The sequence below is a fragment of the Bos javanicus genome, chromosome 20, assembly GCF_032452875.1.
Source record: "Bos javanicus breed banteng chromosome 20, ARS-OSU_banteng_1.0, whole genome shotgun sequence".
Lineage (NCBI taxonomy): Eukaryota > Metazoa > Chordata > Mammalia > Artiodactyla > Bovidae > Bos > Bos javanicus.
Genome location: NC_083887.1, coordinates 61509893 through 61525229, shown reverse-complemented (window position 1 = coordinate 61525229; position 15337 = coordinate 61509893). Strand labels below are relative to the sequence as shown.

At 38.5% G+C, this 15337-nt stretch overlaps 1 protein-coding gene across 2 annotated transcripts in view; it reads right to left on the bottom strand.

Moving 5' to 3' along the window:
- CTNND2 (catenin delta 2) overlaps positions 1–15337 on the bottom strand; it is a 1100621-nt gene that overhangs the window by 488744 nt on the left and 596540 nt on the right. For both annotated transcript variants that reach the window (XM_061393866.1, XM_061393867.1), the window contains exons 4-5: positions 8421–8455; positions 7273–7389 (exon numbers count right to left, since the gene is read on the bottom strand). In XM_061393866.1, the coding sequence (XP_061249850.1) occupies positions 7273–7389; positions 8421–8455 (152 nt within the window). The remainder of the gene's footprint in view (positions 1–7272; positions 7390–8420; positions 8456–15337) is intronic.

Genomic DNA, 15337 nt, shown 5'->3' with positions numbered 1-15337 from the left:
CATAAGAATGTAAGGGGTTATATTTTATAGCATTTTTAATAACCCAATCTCTCACGGTTTTTCCACCTCATGGAATTAAGCATATTCGCAGTAATTAAATGAAGATGACAGGCTGTAAATCAAGAGGAAGTAATATATTCCTTTCTATCAAACTATATATGATCATTCTATTTAGATTTCACCTGCTCAGAATAGTAACCTATACGATTGATTCTTAATTTTTTGAATATATTCTGAATTGAGAACTCAATTAAATAACATTCCCTTCTTTGCCATAATATTCAGAATATATTAAGCTCCTAAGATTTCCTTCCTACTGAATGCTGGGATTTTAAAGGATGTGGTAGAATTTCAATTTGTCCAAGTGCTACAGAAACAAATAATTATTATTTCATGATGTTCAACAACACTATCTATAAACACAGAAGGGGGCTTCCCAGTGGCTCAGTGGTAAAGAATCCGAGTGCAGTTCAGGAGACGCAGGAAATCCAGATTCGATCCCTGGGTTGGGAAGACCCCCTGGGGGAGGAAATGGCAACCAACTTCAGTATTCTTGCCTGGGAAATCCCATGGACAGCAGAGACTAGCAGGCTACAGTTCATGGAGTCGCAAAAGAGTTGGACATGACTTAGTGAATCAGTTCAGTTCAGTTCAGTTCAGTCACTCAGTCGTGCCTGACTCTTTGCGACCCCATGAATCACAGCACGCCAGGCCTTCCTGTCCATCACCAACTCCCGGAGTTCATTCAGACTCATGTCCATAGAGTCAGTGATGCCATCCAGCCATCTCATCCTCTGTTGTCCCCTTTTCCTCCTGCCCCCAATCCCTCCCAGCATCAGAGTCTTTTCCAATGAGTCAACTCTTCGTAGTGAATAAACAACAACAAATAAACATATAAGCCATCCCCCACCCCCCACAAGAAGTATATTGCCTCTCTGATTTTGAATTACTAATGTGTTTAATAATTTTTAGCTAAGACATCATTACCTTTATCTCTGAGTTTTTATCTCCAAGGACACGTGGATCAAATAACATGCTTGGTCCATGACATATAGTTTGAGTCAAGCTGTGTATTATATGAGAAGCTAATGGCCCTGTTGCTGCTGTTGTACAGTCACTCAGTTGTATCTGACTCTTTGTGCCCCCATGGACTGAAGCACTCCAGGCTTCCCTGTCCTTTACTATTTCCCAGAATTTGTTCAAACTCATGTCTATTGAGTTGGTGATGATATCTAACCATCTCATCCTCACTGCCCTCTTCTCCTCTTGCCTTCAATCTTTCCCAACATCAATGGCCCTGCTGCTGCTGCTACTAAGTCGCTTCAGTCGTGTCCGACTCTGTGCAACTCCATAGCTGGCAGCCCACTAGGCTCCTCTGTCCCTGGGATTCTCCAGGCAAGAACACTGGAGTGGGTTGCCATTTCCTTCTCCAATGCATGAAAGTGAAAAGTGAAAGTGAAGTTGCTCAGTGACGTCTGACTCTTAGTGACCCCATGGACTGCAGCCTACCAGGCTCCTCCATCCATAGGATTTTCCAGGCAGGATTACTGGAGTGGGGTGCCATTGCCTTCTCCGCAATGGCCCTGAGCCTCTGTCAATAACCCTTTTTTTTTCAGTAAAACAACAGCAATTCTTCCAGTGACTCCATGTCATGTATTTATTAGAATTGAAATTACACAGCTGGCAGCCATAGAATAGTGGTGGGCTAGCAAAGGTTTTATAAATGATTTACATACTGTTTATGATAGCACTTTTTAAAAAAATGCAAAGTGTTGGAACACACTGATAAGTATGGGACACTGTAGTTCATATTACTGCAGCAGTTATTGCTTGCCTTAGGGTCAAGAAGGTGGGTTTACTAAAATTCAAATTTTATTTTAATCAGACCACCCTGGAAAGAAAAATAACAGAACCTTTTAAACACAACGAATTACATGTTAAGTGCTTACGGGCTGAGACTGGTTGCCACTGTACATTTTTGAAGCTGGTTTTAGGCTGTATTTAGAGTTCTTGCCTGGAGAATCCCAGGGACGACAGAGCCTGGTGGGCTGCCGTCTCTGGGGTCGCACAGAGTCGGACACGACTGAAGCGACTTAGCAGCAGCAGCAGCAGTGTTGTTTTGGTCTCTTTCAGGTTAGGACTAAGATTCCAGCTCTCAAGGGCAGTGTGCCAGGTCCAATTTAGCATCAGCTATTTCATGTCTGTCCTAGCTAATGAGACCATTGATTGAATCATCACAAAAACAAGGGACGGGCAGAATCTGATGGGCTTGTGATAGTTATATGAAACATGTCAAAGCACTGGTGCATAGGAATGCGTTACATCTATGTAAATATAAAATGGCATGTTGTTCTAGAACTGAGTAGAATGTTGTGCCAATTATTCTCTTTGCTCCCCCGTATTCATTCTCTGCCCTTCTCCCCACAGAGACTGTATCACAAGGGTCCCTTGGCACTTGATTTAAGACTAGACTTGGCCAGTGAAAGGCAGGAGGAGAGAGAGGCTAGAATGTTTATTCTTCTGCTCCCACCAACCGTGCCTCCTGACTCTGCTGGCACTGGTTCGTCGATTTTTCCTTTGGGACTAAGGGTGGCAAGGGCTTCCATCTGTTGCTACTCCCCGGATACTTCTTCAGGCATCGATTGTTCCCTTAATCTTGCTCACTCGTTTGTAAATGGACCCTTAATTAAATTCTCTTCATTTAAACTCTTTTTGAGAAGACTCTCTTTCCCATCTGGGCCCTGATACAAACACAAATAGCAATTAGGATTTTTATTTTCTGATATTCTGAGTACTTAAAATAAGCTATAATTGATCCCTCAAATGATAATTATCTACTCAATATTTTAAAATTAATTTCCTAAATTTTACTTCATTCAGTCTTAAACTGACTCTGAAAATGTTAAGAACCAATGTTTCTTAAGAATAACAATATTCCACAGTTTACTGTGATTCAGACCCTTTGGCATAAAACTTTCAAGCTGCATTTGAATCACCTGGGCTTGTTGTTTGTTTTAATTTTACTTTGTTTAAGCTCCAATCCTTTGGCCACCTGATGCAAAGGGCCAACTTATTGGAAAAGACCTTGATTCTGGGAAAGATTGATTACAGGAGGAGAAGGGGGGCAACAGAGGATGAGATGGTTGGATGACATCACCGAAAACTCTGGGAGACAGTGAAGGACAGAAAAACTTGGTGTGCTGCAGTCCATGGGGTCGCAAAGTCCATGGGGACATGACTTCGTAGCTGAACAACAACAACAATCTTCAAACAAGAAGCAGGGCCTTCAAAAACGAACAGTTAACTAAACTCCTAGGAGTCCTCAAAAAGATAAATCAGTATATAATACCATAAACTAACTAATCTTTCTGATAATCAAAAACTCAGCAGTTAGCAAATCTATTTCAAAAACCCTTACTAGTATATTTAAATTTCCTGTAATAAAGATAAATCTTTTGCAGGTAATGTTTGGACATGTTTCACAGAAATGCAAAAGTGAACACTAAACATTCTATTTCTCCTCTGTGTAGAGTGTCTCAATTTAGAAATTCACAGACTTCCTCTGTGGCTCAGTCATAAAGAATTCACTGGCCAATACAGGAGACATGGGTTCGATCCCTGGTCCAAGAAGATCCCACATGCCTTGGAGCAACTAAGCCCGTGGGCCACAGCTATTGAGCCTGCGCTTTAGAGCCGGGGAACTGCAGCTACTGAGCTCCCAGCTGCAACGACTGATGCCCTAGAGCCCAGCTCCACAAGAGAAGCCACGGCAACGAGAAGCCCGAGCACCAAACTACAGAGAAGCTCCTGCTTGGCCAACTAGAGAAAAGCCGGCTTAGCAGTGAAGACCCAGCACTGCCAAACAAACAAATAAATTAAATTTAGGATGATTGGGATTATTAGTTGACAAAGTTATTTTTTAAAAAGTTCATATGGTTATTTATCTCCTTTAATATTTTTTCTTCTACTCTTTAATTTTATATTACATTATCTCTGCACTGTTTTTATAATTTATTTCCATCTTCCTAGCTTATTCTGATTTATTTAGCTCTTTTAAGGTGTCCCAAAATAAAGGGATGCTGAGCTCATTATTTGGAGAAGGCAATGGCACCCCACTCCAGTACTCTTGCCTGGAAAATCCCATGGATGGAGGAGCCTGGTAGGCTACAGTCCATGGGGTCACGAAGAGTCAGACATGACTGAACGATTTCCCTTTCACTTTTCACTTTCATGCACTGGAGAAGGAAATCACAACCCACTCCAGTGTTCTTGCCTGGAGAATCCCAGGGATGGGGGAGCCTGGTGGGCTGGTGTCTATGGGGTCTCACAGAGTCGGACACAACTGAAGTGACTTAGCAGTAGCAGAGCTCATTATTATCTTTTATTTTTAATAATAAAATTTTGATTTCCTCTGAATGCATTTTTTTGCCATACCCTTATGCTTTCATTATAAAATGTTGCTATTTCATTTGCTTTGTAAATGTAAAAGAGTATGTTATTTTCTTCCTGCTTTCACATTTGATTCGGTAAACCCAAAAGTATGTTTCTTAATTTTAATGTCAATATATTTTTGCTTATCATTTATTGTTTACTTTTAATTTTACTGAATTATTATAAAAGAATGTGGGCCTTTCTATACTTTATAACTTTTAGAATTATCTTTACAGCCCATTAGCTGATCAATTTTTATAAATTTTCCTTGGACATATAAAGCAAACGGTTATTATTATTCAAAAAGTATACCTTTAAAAAATTCATCTAATGCATTGATTTGTTAATTATTTATCCAACTTTCTGTGGCTTCTTCTTCTATTATTCAGTCTGATTCTGAGAAATGTTCACATTATTTTTCATCAGTCTCTTTCATTTTTAATATTCAGATGTTACATTGTTTGGTGCATGTATGTTCACCAGATTTTACCATATGATTATTAGTTAATATATTTTCTCTATGTAATTCCTTTTGACCCTGCTTAGTGATTCTGTGGCAAATTCCACTTTATTTCACATTATTCTTCCCAATCCTACCCTTTGTGGTCGTTGTATTTGCTGTCATTTCTTTGTCTATTCAGTTTGTCTGTTAGTATTTGTCTAAATAGTAAATGTCTATTTATTTCAACATTTACTTCATTAATATAAGTATGTATATTAAACATACTCCATGATTTTATCTTCATTTTCTACAAATTTGAATTTTTTTTTTTCTGAGAATTCAGCATGCTTACATGTAGTACTAGATTGATTTATCACTTCTATTTTAACTTGTTTGCTTATTACTCTTTTCTTCCTTCCTTTTTTCTGTACTTTCCATGAATAAAAGGTATACCCTCTCCTAAAATCATAATAAAATTATGATATAATATGTAATAAAAGTATTATATAAAAATAAGATAGCCTATATCATCCTTCCAAGAAGTTTTATTTCTGCTTTCCTTACTCTCTAATGAAAAAGAGTGCATTGCCTCAAATATGAATTAAATATATTAATAGTTCTAACTATAACTGCCCCTCCAGAGTAAATATTTTATAGGCTTTGATAAACAAAAGGAAACAATCTTACACTGTAAAATATAAAATACAGAGAACAAGTGTAATACACTCATGCATCTGACTTTAGAAGCTTTAACGAGAGGATGTATATGGTTAAACCAGCATATTCATGATGGTGTTATTTTAAGAGTCATGATGTTATAAAGATCCTAGAGGAAATGAACTAATATGTACGCTAAATGGTTTCAGGATCACCATGCTATCTCACTTTTCTATCTTTCCTTTATATAGCAAACACTGATGGGTTTTCAAGGAAATTATACTTTTTCAAAATTAAGAAATTAAATGCTCCACTGATTTCTGATGTAGAAATTATTAGGGTAATGTCTGCTTTAATGATTTAATTTTTAGCTTTTTGTGGGATTTTATTAAAATAGGTCAAGAGAATTTTATGATTTATTAAAATGAGGCTTGTTTCAGCTCAAAGAACTTCTATTTCTAAGTTTCAGCCACTCTGGTTGAAAAACATATAATTAAGTAGAAAAAAAAATCTTTAAATATTTATTGAGATTAATATAGCTATGGAAGATAGCTAAACATAGAAATGTAAAGAGTTATTGCATAGTAGTCTAGCATTGTACTAAATAGTATTGCATACATTATACAATTCTATTTTGGTATAGAATTGCTCCAACATTTAAGATCCCTACCAACAATCATCTATATGAGTAAAGCCTTGACTGTGTGTGCTCAGTCATGTCCAACTCTTTGCGACCCCATGAACTGTAGCCCACCAGGCTCCTCTATCCCTAAGCTGTAGGCCACAAGGCTCCTCTGTCCATAGAATTTTCCAGGTAAGAATATCAGAGTAGGTTGCCATTTCCTACTCCAGGGGAACTTCCTAACCCAGGCATCAAACCCGTGTCTCTTGAGTCTCCTGCATTGACAGGCAGATACCTTACCACTGCACCACCTGAGAATCTCTTGACAGTTAAGTTTAAAGCAGACAGTGTGTTGATAAAACAACTATATGATGAATTCATACAATTTGCTAATCTAGATGCCAAAAAGGATGTCAGAGAATTGGTTGAAAATCACCAATATGTCAATAGTTGGTGAGAAATCTCGATGCTAATTACTGACTTGTTATGTTAGCTGCTCAGTCATGTCTGACTTTTTGTGACCCCATTGACTGTAGCCCGCCAGGCTCCTCTGTCCATGGGATTTTCCAGGTAAGAATACTGGAATGGGTAGTCATTCCCTTCTCCAGGGGATCTTCCCAACCCAGGGATCGAACCTCGATCTCCTGCATTGTGGGCAGATTCTTTACCATCTGAGCCATCAAGGAAGCCCCCGTTACTGACTTAAGAGAGTTTATAATCAAATGTGAATTAGTGTGGGGTAATGCAGGAAGGAAGTAGATGAGAGTGGAATAAAATTGATGAAATAAGTATAAACACATCTTGAAGTCCTAAGGATATGGCTCATGATTTAACTATATTAATCTTAATGGGATTCCCTGGTGGCTCAGCTGGTAAAGAATCCACCTCCAATGCAGGAGACCTGGGTTCGATCCCTGAGTTGGGGAGATCCCCAGGAGAAGGGAACAGCTACTCATTCCAGTATTCTGACCTGGAGAATTCCATGGACTGTGTGGTCCATGGGCGTCGACTCCCATTCCATGGGACATGACTGAGCCACTTTCACTTCACTTTCATTAATAGTAATGACATATGCTCTTATATTTTAATTGTCTTCAAGCTTAATTACCATTTGACTTACTTTCACTTGTTGAATAGTCCTGTGGGTCAAGTATTCCCGATTCCTGTAGTGATCTAATACAGGAGTCCACCAGTTCGAGACCTGTTGTGAGCTCATCTTCGATATCTTTTTGACCATCTGAAATACAATATTTCAAAGAGGTGAACAAGCACATGGTTTTGTCAACATTAAAGCTTAAGACTATCATTTAATAATCAAAAATATAGTAACTATAACTATTCAGTTCAGTTCAGTCACTCAGTCATGTCCAACTCGTTGCAATCCCATGGACTGCAGCACGCCAAGCTTCCCTGTCCATCACCAACTCCCAGAGTTTACTCAAACTCATGTCCATTGAGTCAGTGATGCTATTACCTTTATGAAATTCTCATTAGGTATCACATTGTAACCCCTGGTCAACCACTATTAAAAACCAAGGCTAGCCAATTATATGTGTCCATGAAAAACATAAAGTTACTAGGGAATTGGGAAAACTTAACTCCCATGAGCTGTTGAGCTTTCAAAACAACTTCACTTAATTTTAGTGTCATGTTTTATCAAATTTGTTTTTATAAGTTTCTTTCTAAAGTTCTTAAGAAAATTAACCAATAGAGGTATATGTAGAAGTAAGTATATATGGTCATCAAGAAGCTGTATTGATTTATATGTCCATCAGCTGATGAATGGATAAAGAAGATGTGGTGTGTGTGTATATATATATATATGTACACAATGGAATATTACTCAATGTAAAAAAGAATGAAATAATGCCATTTGCAGCGACGTGGATGGACCTAGAGATTACCGTATTGAGTGAAGTCAGAGGAAGACAAATACTTTTAATATCATTTGTGTGTGGAATCTAAAATATGATACAAACGAACTTGTTGCAAAACAAAACGATCCATGGACATAAGAAAACAAACATTACCAATTGAGAAAAGGGGTAGGAGAGGAACAAATTAGGAGTTTGGGATTAGCAGATACAACCTACTATACGTAAAACAGACAAACAAAAAGAAACGATGATATAGCACAAGGAACTAGATTGACTACCTAATAATCATAATGGAAAGGAATACAAAAAAGAATATGTATATTAATATCTATAAATTATACAACACTGTAATTCAAGTATACTTCAATAAAGAAAACAAGCTGTACCTTACCTTGTGATTGCCAGTGAAACTGCTCTTCTGCTGAACTGTAAAAGAGAGAATACATAGATATAATGAATTTGTTACAAATTAAAGGACTCTAGGCTGTAAGATGCAAAGGTACATTAAGTTAGTAGTGGGGCCTCCATGGAGCTCCCTTTAATTTCTTACTGGGAAAAGGGGTCCCGCTTTGATACAATCATAATTTTAATCTATTTGGTATATACCTCTTTGGATTCACCGGTATTAACATGTCATAAATGGAATCATTCAGTAATTTTCAAGAGAACAGCTGATTTTTTTACAAACCACAATCTATTGTACTTATCACTTATGACAGTTTCTACACACATGAAGTTCTACGCAACTGTAGCTATTTTAAAACACAAGTCTGAATAGTTTCATGTAAACTCTGTAAGGTGTTCTAATAGAGATATAACTTTCTCCATTTTCATTATAAAGAGATAAAATAAATCTACACCTTTTCCTAGACATACCTTATAAGCAGTTCCTTTTAGCTGTTTATTATATTTCAAATTAAGTAATATGAAAATCACAACACTTTACCCACCAACTATACAGTTCCCAAGTTTCCACTTTAGAAATATATCATATAATAAAAATGACCCAGGTAGAAAGGGTGGCTCATGCAAATGACATGCCAAAGATATTGTGCAGATTGTACCTAGGTGGGCATATAAATTTATTTTAAATGATTTTTTTTTTAAATACATGCTGCTGCTGCTAAGTCATTTCAGTCGTGTCCAACTCTGTGCAACCCCAGAGACAGCAGCCCACCAGGCTCCCCCATCCCTAGGATTCTCCAGGCAAGAACACTGGAGTTGGTTGCCCTTTCCTTCTCCAATGCATGAAAGTGAAAAGTGAAAGTGAAGTCACTCAGTCGTGTCCGACTCTTCGCAACCCCATGGACTGTAGCCTACCAGGCTCCTCCATCCATGGGATTTTCCAGGCAAGAGTACTGGAGTGGGTTGCCATTGCCTTCTCCTTAAAATACATAAATAAATTTAAAATTTCTAAGTATGAACAGCTCTTTCATTATATATGCAAATAGTTCTAACATACCCTTTTTTATATGTCAATAGTTTGTGGGAAATCTATATGACAATTACTGACAGGTATCATTTTGAGAATGATTTTCTACACTTATTTACTAGATCTTTTACTCTGATCAAGGCACTTCTATGAATAGCTCATCAGTTTCACAACAAGAAGTAGGTTTTAGAACTTTAATTTGTACCTTAGAAATGGTTTCTGAATACATTTGCTGAGGAAAAAGGCAATTCTGGTATAAATGAGTGTTCAGAATAGCCATGATTGATATACATGAATATAAGAGCAGTCCCTCAGGAGACTGTTTTAGGGCATCTTTCTCCTTAGCCAATCCATTTTAGCAAAGTGAAACATGGTTTTGCAATGATGAGCGCTATAGACAGTTGATACCTAAAATGATAACATTACAAATTCACTCTGATGCAGCTCCTCCTTTCATCAAAAAGTGTATCATTATAAAGCAGTAACAACTAAGTGCAGGGTTTAACACCTTAAACATATATGCAATACTATAGTTAATATTTTTAAAAAATTACAAAGTATGTTCAGTTAGTAAGTGGCCGATAATATAGGGCTGGAAAATGTTTTCAAAATTGTACTGAGTTGAATGGTATCCTTTTCCCCCAAAAGATGTGTCCACACCAAATCCCTAGAAATTGTGAAAGGTTACTTAATGGGAAAGGGTTTTTAAAGATGTAATTAAGGTAAAGATCTTAAGATGAGAGCTTCTGAAATTCAATGATCAATGTCCTTATAAAAGACACTAGAGGAGAAAGACACAGAGGAGAAGGTCTTGTGAAGGTCTTGTGAAGATGGAAGCAAGAGACTGGAGTTATGGAACTATAAGCCAAGTAATGGCTGGAGCCAGCAGAACCTGGGAGAGTTAAGAAAGGAACCTTTTTCCTTAGTATTCCTCCATAAAGAAGACTGAGCGCTGAAGAATTGATGCTTTCGAATTGTGGCACTGGAGAAGACTCTTGCAAGTCCCTTGGACAGTAAGGAGATCAAACCAGTCAATCCTGATGGAAATCAACCCTGAATATTCATTGGAAGGACTGATGCTAAAGCTGAAGCTTCAATCCTTTGGCCACCTGATGAGAGGAGCTGACTTATTGGAAAAGATCCTGATGCTGGGAAAGATTGAGGGCAGGAGAAGAGGGTGACAGAGGATGAAGTGGTTGGATGGCATCACCAACTCAATAGACATGAGACTGAGCAAACTCCAGGAGATGATGAAGGACAGGGAAGCCTGGTGTGCTGCAGTCCATGGGGTCACAGAGTCAGACACAACTCAGTGACTGAAACGACTGAATTAAACTGAGGGAACATAGCCCTGTCAGCATAGGGGATTTTGAACTCCTGAGAGAGTCAGTTCATAGGTAGGTTGATAAGAAGTCCAGGCTTCCTGAGGAGGAGAAAGGGGTCTGGAGTCCTCTAGAAAGAGAAAGGGATCTGGGGCTCTCAAGGAGAAAAAGACATTTTCTACATGGCTTTGGTTTAATCAATATAACAATGTATCTTGCTCGAGGACATGTTTCTCCTTAACAAGAAGGTTTTCTGACCAATCTTGTTATCTTAAGAAGTATGTTATGGGAGTAGGTCTGGTAATACCTTTCTATTGTTAAATCTAATCTTGTTCATTTAAGATGCATGTTGTGGGAGTGGGTCTGGTAAAGTATATAAGGCCTTGATAAGACTAGTGATGGGGGCACTCTCCATCTGCCTTCTGTTGTCTTTGTCAGAAGCTTTGTCTGTCCCTTTTCTTACTTTAATAAAACTCTGCTACACAAAAGCTCTTGAGTGATAAGCCTAGTCCCTGGTCTCGAAGCTAAATCTTCTTTAGAGATTGCGAATCCAATATCGTTCACCCTAAGTTATCACTTCTGGTCCCCAAACTGTGAGGTAATGAATTTATTTTAAGACACTCATTGTAGTAATTTGTCATGGCAGCCCAAGGAAACCAGTACAGCATTTTTCTGGCATGACCAAATGTTTACAGAGTATAGCCTTCAAGATTTACGACTATCTGTATGCTACTACATTCCTTTTACCAATTCAGTTCTTTGCCAAGTACTTATTGTATACTAGGGCTGTGCGAATTCATGACAACCACTTATATCTTTTGGTACCTGGGGAGTAGCTATCTTATTGATGTTAAATAACTTGGCCACATATAGCTCAATATATATAAAAAAATTAAACGACATGATTTAAAAAATGGGCAGAACTGAGTGGACATTTTTTCCAAAGAGGAAATGCAGATGGACTCCTGGCACGTGAGAAGATGCTCAACATCGCTAATCATCAGGGAAACACAAATTAAAACCACAACGAGGTAGCACTTCACACCTGTCAGAATGGCTGTCATCAAAAAGAACACAAACAACAAATGTTGACAAGGATGTAGACAAACGAGAACCCTTGTACACTGTTGGTGGGAATGTAAATTGATGCAATCTCATGTGGAAAACAATATGGAGGTTTCTCAAAAAACTAAAACATGTGGTTCTCAAAGAACTACATATGACCCAGCAATTCCACTTCTAGGTATTCCAGTAATTAAAAAATACATGTGCATCCAATCTTCATAAGAGCATTGTTTATAGAAGGCATTCTGGGTGTCCATCAACAGATATATGCCATAAAAAAGAATGAAAATTTTCCATTTGCAGCAACAGGGATGGTCTTAGCAATATGCTAAATGAAATAAGTCAGACAGAGAAAGACAAATGCTATCTGCTGCTGCTGCTGCTGCTGCTGCTGCGTCACTTCAGCCATGTCCGACTCTGTGCGACCCCATAGACGGCAGCCCACCAGGCTCTGCTGTCTCTGGGATTCTCCAGGCAAGCACACTGGAGTGGGTTGCCATTTCCTTCTCCAATGCATGAAAGTGAAAAGTGAAGTCGCTCAGTCGTGTCCGACTCTTCTCGACCCCATGCACTGCAGCCTACCAGGCTCCTCCGTCCATGTGATTTTCCAGGCAAGAGTACTGGAGTGGGGTGCCATTGCCTTCTCTGTAATGCTATATGGTATCACTTATATGGGGCTTTCCTGATAGCTCAGTCAGTAAAGAATCCACCTGCATTGCAGGAGACCCAGGTTCGATTCCTGGATCAGGAAGATCTGCTGGAGGAGGGATAGGCTACCCACTCTAGTGTTCTGTCCTGGAGAATTCCATGGAATGTATAGTACTGTACAGTATTCTGGCCTAGAGAATTCCATGGACTGTATAACTTATATGTGGAATCAAAAAAAAAAAAAAAGAACCACCAACAACAAACTAGTGAATAAAACAAACAATTATGCAGACTCACAGGAATAGAGAAGAAAACAGTTGTTACCAGTGGAGAGAGTGTAGGAAGGAGGGGCAAGGAGGGGGGAAGGGTTATCATGGGATTATACAAAATTGTATGTGTGAAGCTTTTCTTGAAAACTGTAAATCACTGTAGAATTAAAAAAATCCCCCATCCAATCAAAACAACATCAACAAAAAGTCATGGAGGAAAATCCAGTTGCTACTTCCCACTTGAAACAATAAGATTGCATAAGTCACTGGAAGTTTCTTCCATGCTCATCAAAGCCCTGCTCTCCACTCCTGGGCACACTGAAGATCACACTTCTCTACCACCCTGCATGTGGATGGGGCCATGTACCACCTCCTGCCAGAAGCACAGATGGGCGGACATGTGATTTCCACACATTCCCTTGTGAAGCCCTATGTTGAGAAGGGTCCCTGAGTAACCACATGCTCGGGAAATTTCTGCCAACCCAGAGAAGACACAACATGAATGAGAAATAAACCATAGTTTTGTTAAAACTCTGAAGCTGGAGGGTTGTTTTCTTGGGCAGAATAAATGTCACACTGAGTAATACAGAAATATGCCATTATTTGAGTTCATTAGGCATTTCCAACTTCTCCATCTTTCATTTCCACAGTTTAGAGCTGGAAGAACACGTCTCGGGTCACCCTAGCACAAATAAGGCAGTGCTCCTGCATTTCACATCCTTTGAGATTTATCCATTCATCCACAGTAATGGGTGATTTTACACACAACTACACATCACACTGTTACATAATATTTACTTTTTGTTCATTTCTTTAAAAAAAGTTTCAATTTTATGTGCAACAGAAACATGAAGAAACATTTTTTATTACAATTGAAAAAATACTTATACAGACTTATACAGACTGTTCCTGCCTATATGCTGGCAGTAGCAAAACAAAGGAAACAACCTAAGGGAACAACAATAGGGAAACAGATAAATTCTGCTCCATAATAGTAGGATTCCACATCATATATCACATAACATGGAAAAACACCACTTGGCAGCTAAAGCAAATTAGCCCGATATGTAATGTACATAAAGTGAAAGGGTCAGTTGCTTAATCATGTCTGACTCCTTGCAACTCCATGGACTGTAGCTTCCATGGACTGTAGTCTTCCCTTTCTCCAGGGGATATTCCCAACCCAGGGATCAAACCCAGGTATCCCACATTGCAGGTGGATTCTTTACCAGCCGAGCCACAAGTGAAGCCCAAGAGTACTGGAGCAGTAGCCTATCCCTTCTCCAATGAACCTTCCCCACCCAGGAATGAAACTGGGGTCTCCTGCATTGCAGGTGGATTCTTTACCAATTGAGCTATGAGGGAAGCCCATAGTCCACTAGGCTCCTCTGTTTATGGGATTTCCCAGGCAAGAATACTGGAGTGGGTTGCCATTCCTTTTTCCAGCGGATCCTCCCAATGCAGGGATCGAATCTGGGTCTCTTGCATTGCAGACAGAGTCTTTACCATCTGAGGGAAACCCAATGTATACATGGGTCAGGCTCAAAAGCAAAATATAGAGTGGAAAACATATACTGCACAGAAGACATATACTTCAGGACTTCGATTATGAAAAAAATTTTAAGACACAGACTAAATAATATTGCATATAAATACAAACACACACATGTACGTGTAAGAGGGAGAGAGACCACACAAAGACAGATTAAAGAGATGCACCCAAACTCACGATGGTGAGAGCAGAGGAAAATAAGTCTGAGCAGGGACAAAAAGGGACTCTCACTTTTATCTCAAATGTTTGATGTTATGAAAAATGGGGGAAAAAAAGGTTTCTTAAATTCTTAACATGAATTTAAGAATATCTTTGACACTTGAAACCGGGAAATCACAATTCTTACATTAGAAACATGTTCAGTTAAATATTTTCATAAATCCTTGTGACTCAGTTCTACATCATATTCTCATCATTGTCAGAATCACTCAGAATTGAAACTCAAATGATGTGAGACAATTCTGAAATCTGTAAGTGTAAATAATTGAGGGAAGTAATGGTTTCGAATATAATGAGTCTTTTCTCTATTTTGCATATGAGAAATACGACATTATTACTTTTACTTACTATTACTTTTGCTCAAGTTTGACACAGTTTGAACATTTCAAGCGGGCAAACAATAACTTTCAAGTTCTGAGGTCATGAGGTAGGAGAAAAACTAGTTTAAACCAAAGAATAACCTTTGAGTTCCTCCAGAAATGATTTTCAGTCTTATCATTTCTAGCATGATAGTCTCCTTATCCACCTCTGGGTCGTTTCCAATATATATATATATATAGGAAAGTTCAAAGAGTTTTCTTAATGTTAGGAAAAGACACAAAGTGAACCATTACTACAGCTACTCGGTCTGTTGTGAACCTGCTCAAATACATTTTCATAGTTTCTTTTTCAACTTTTTGATGCCTGAAGCACCAATTCCTTGCACTGTATTGTGTGGCATTTTATTGCTCACGATATCGTTCAAAATGAAATAAAGGAAAGGAACTATGAGTTTTGGGTTAGTTGGCTTTCAAGTTAAGC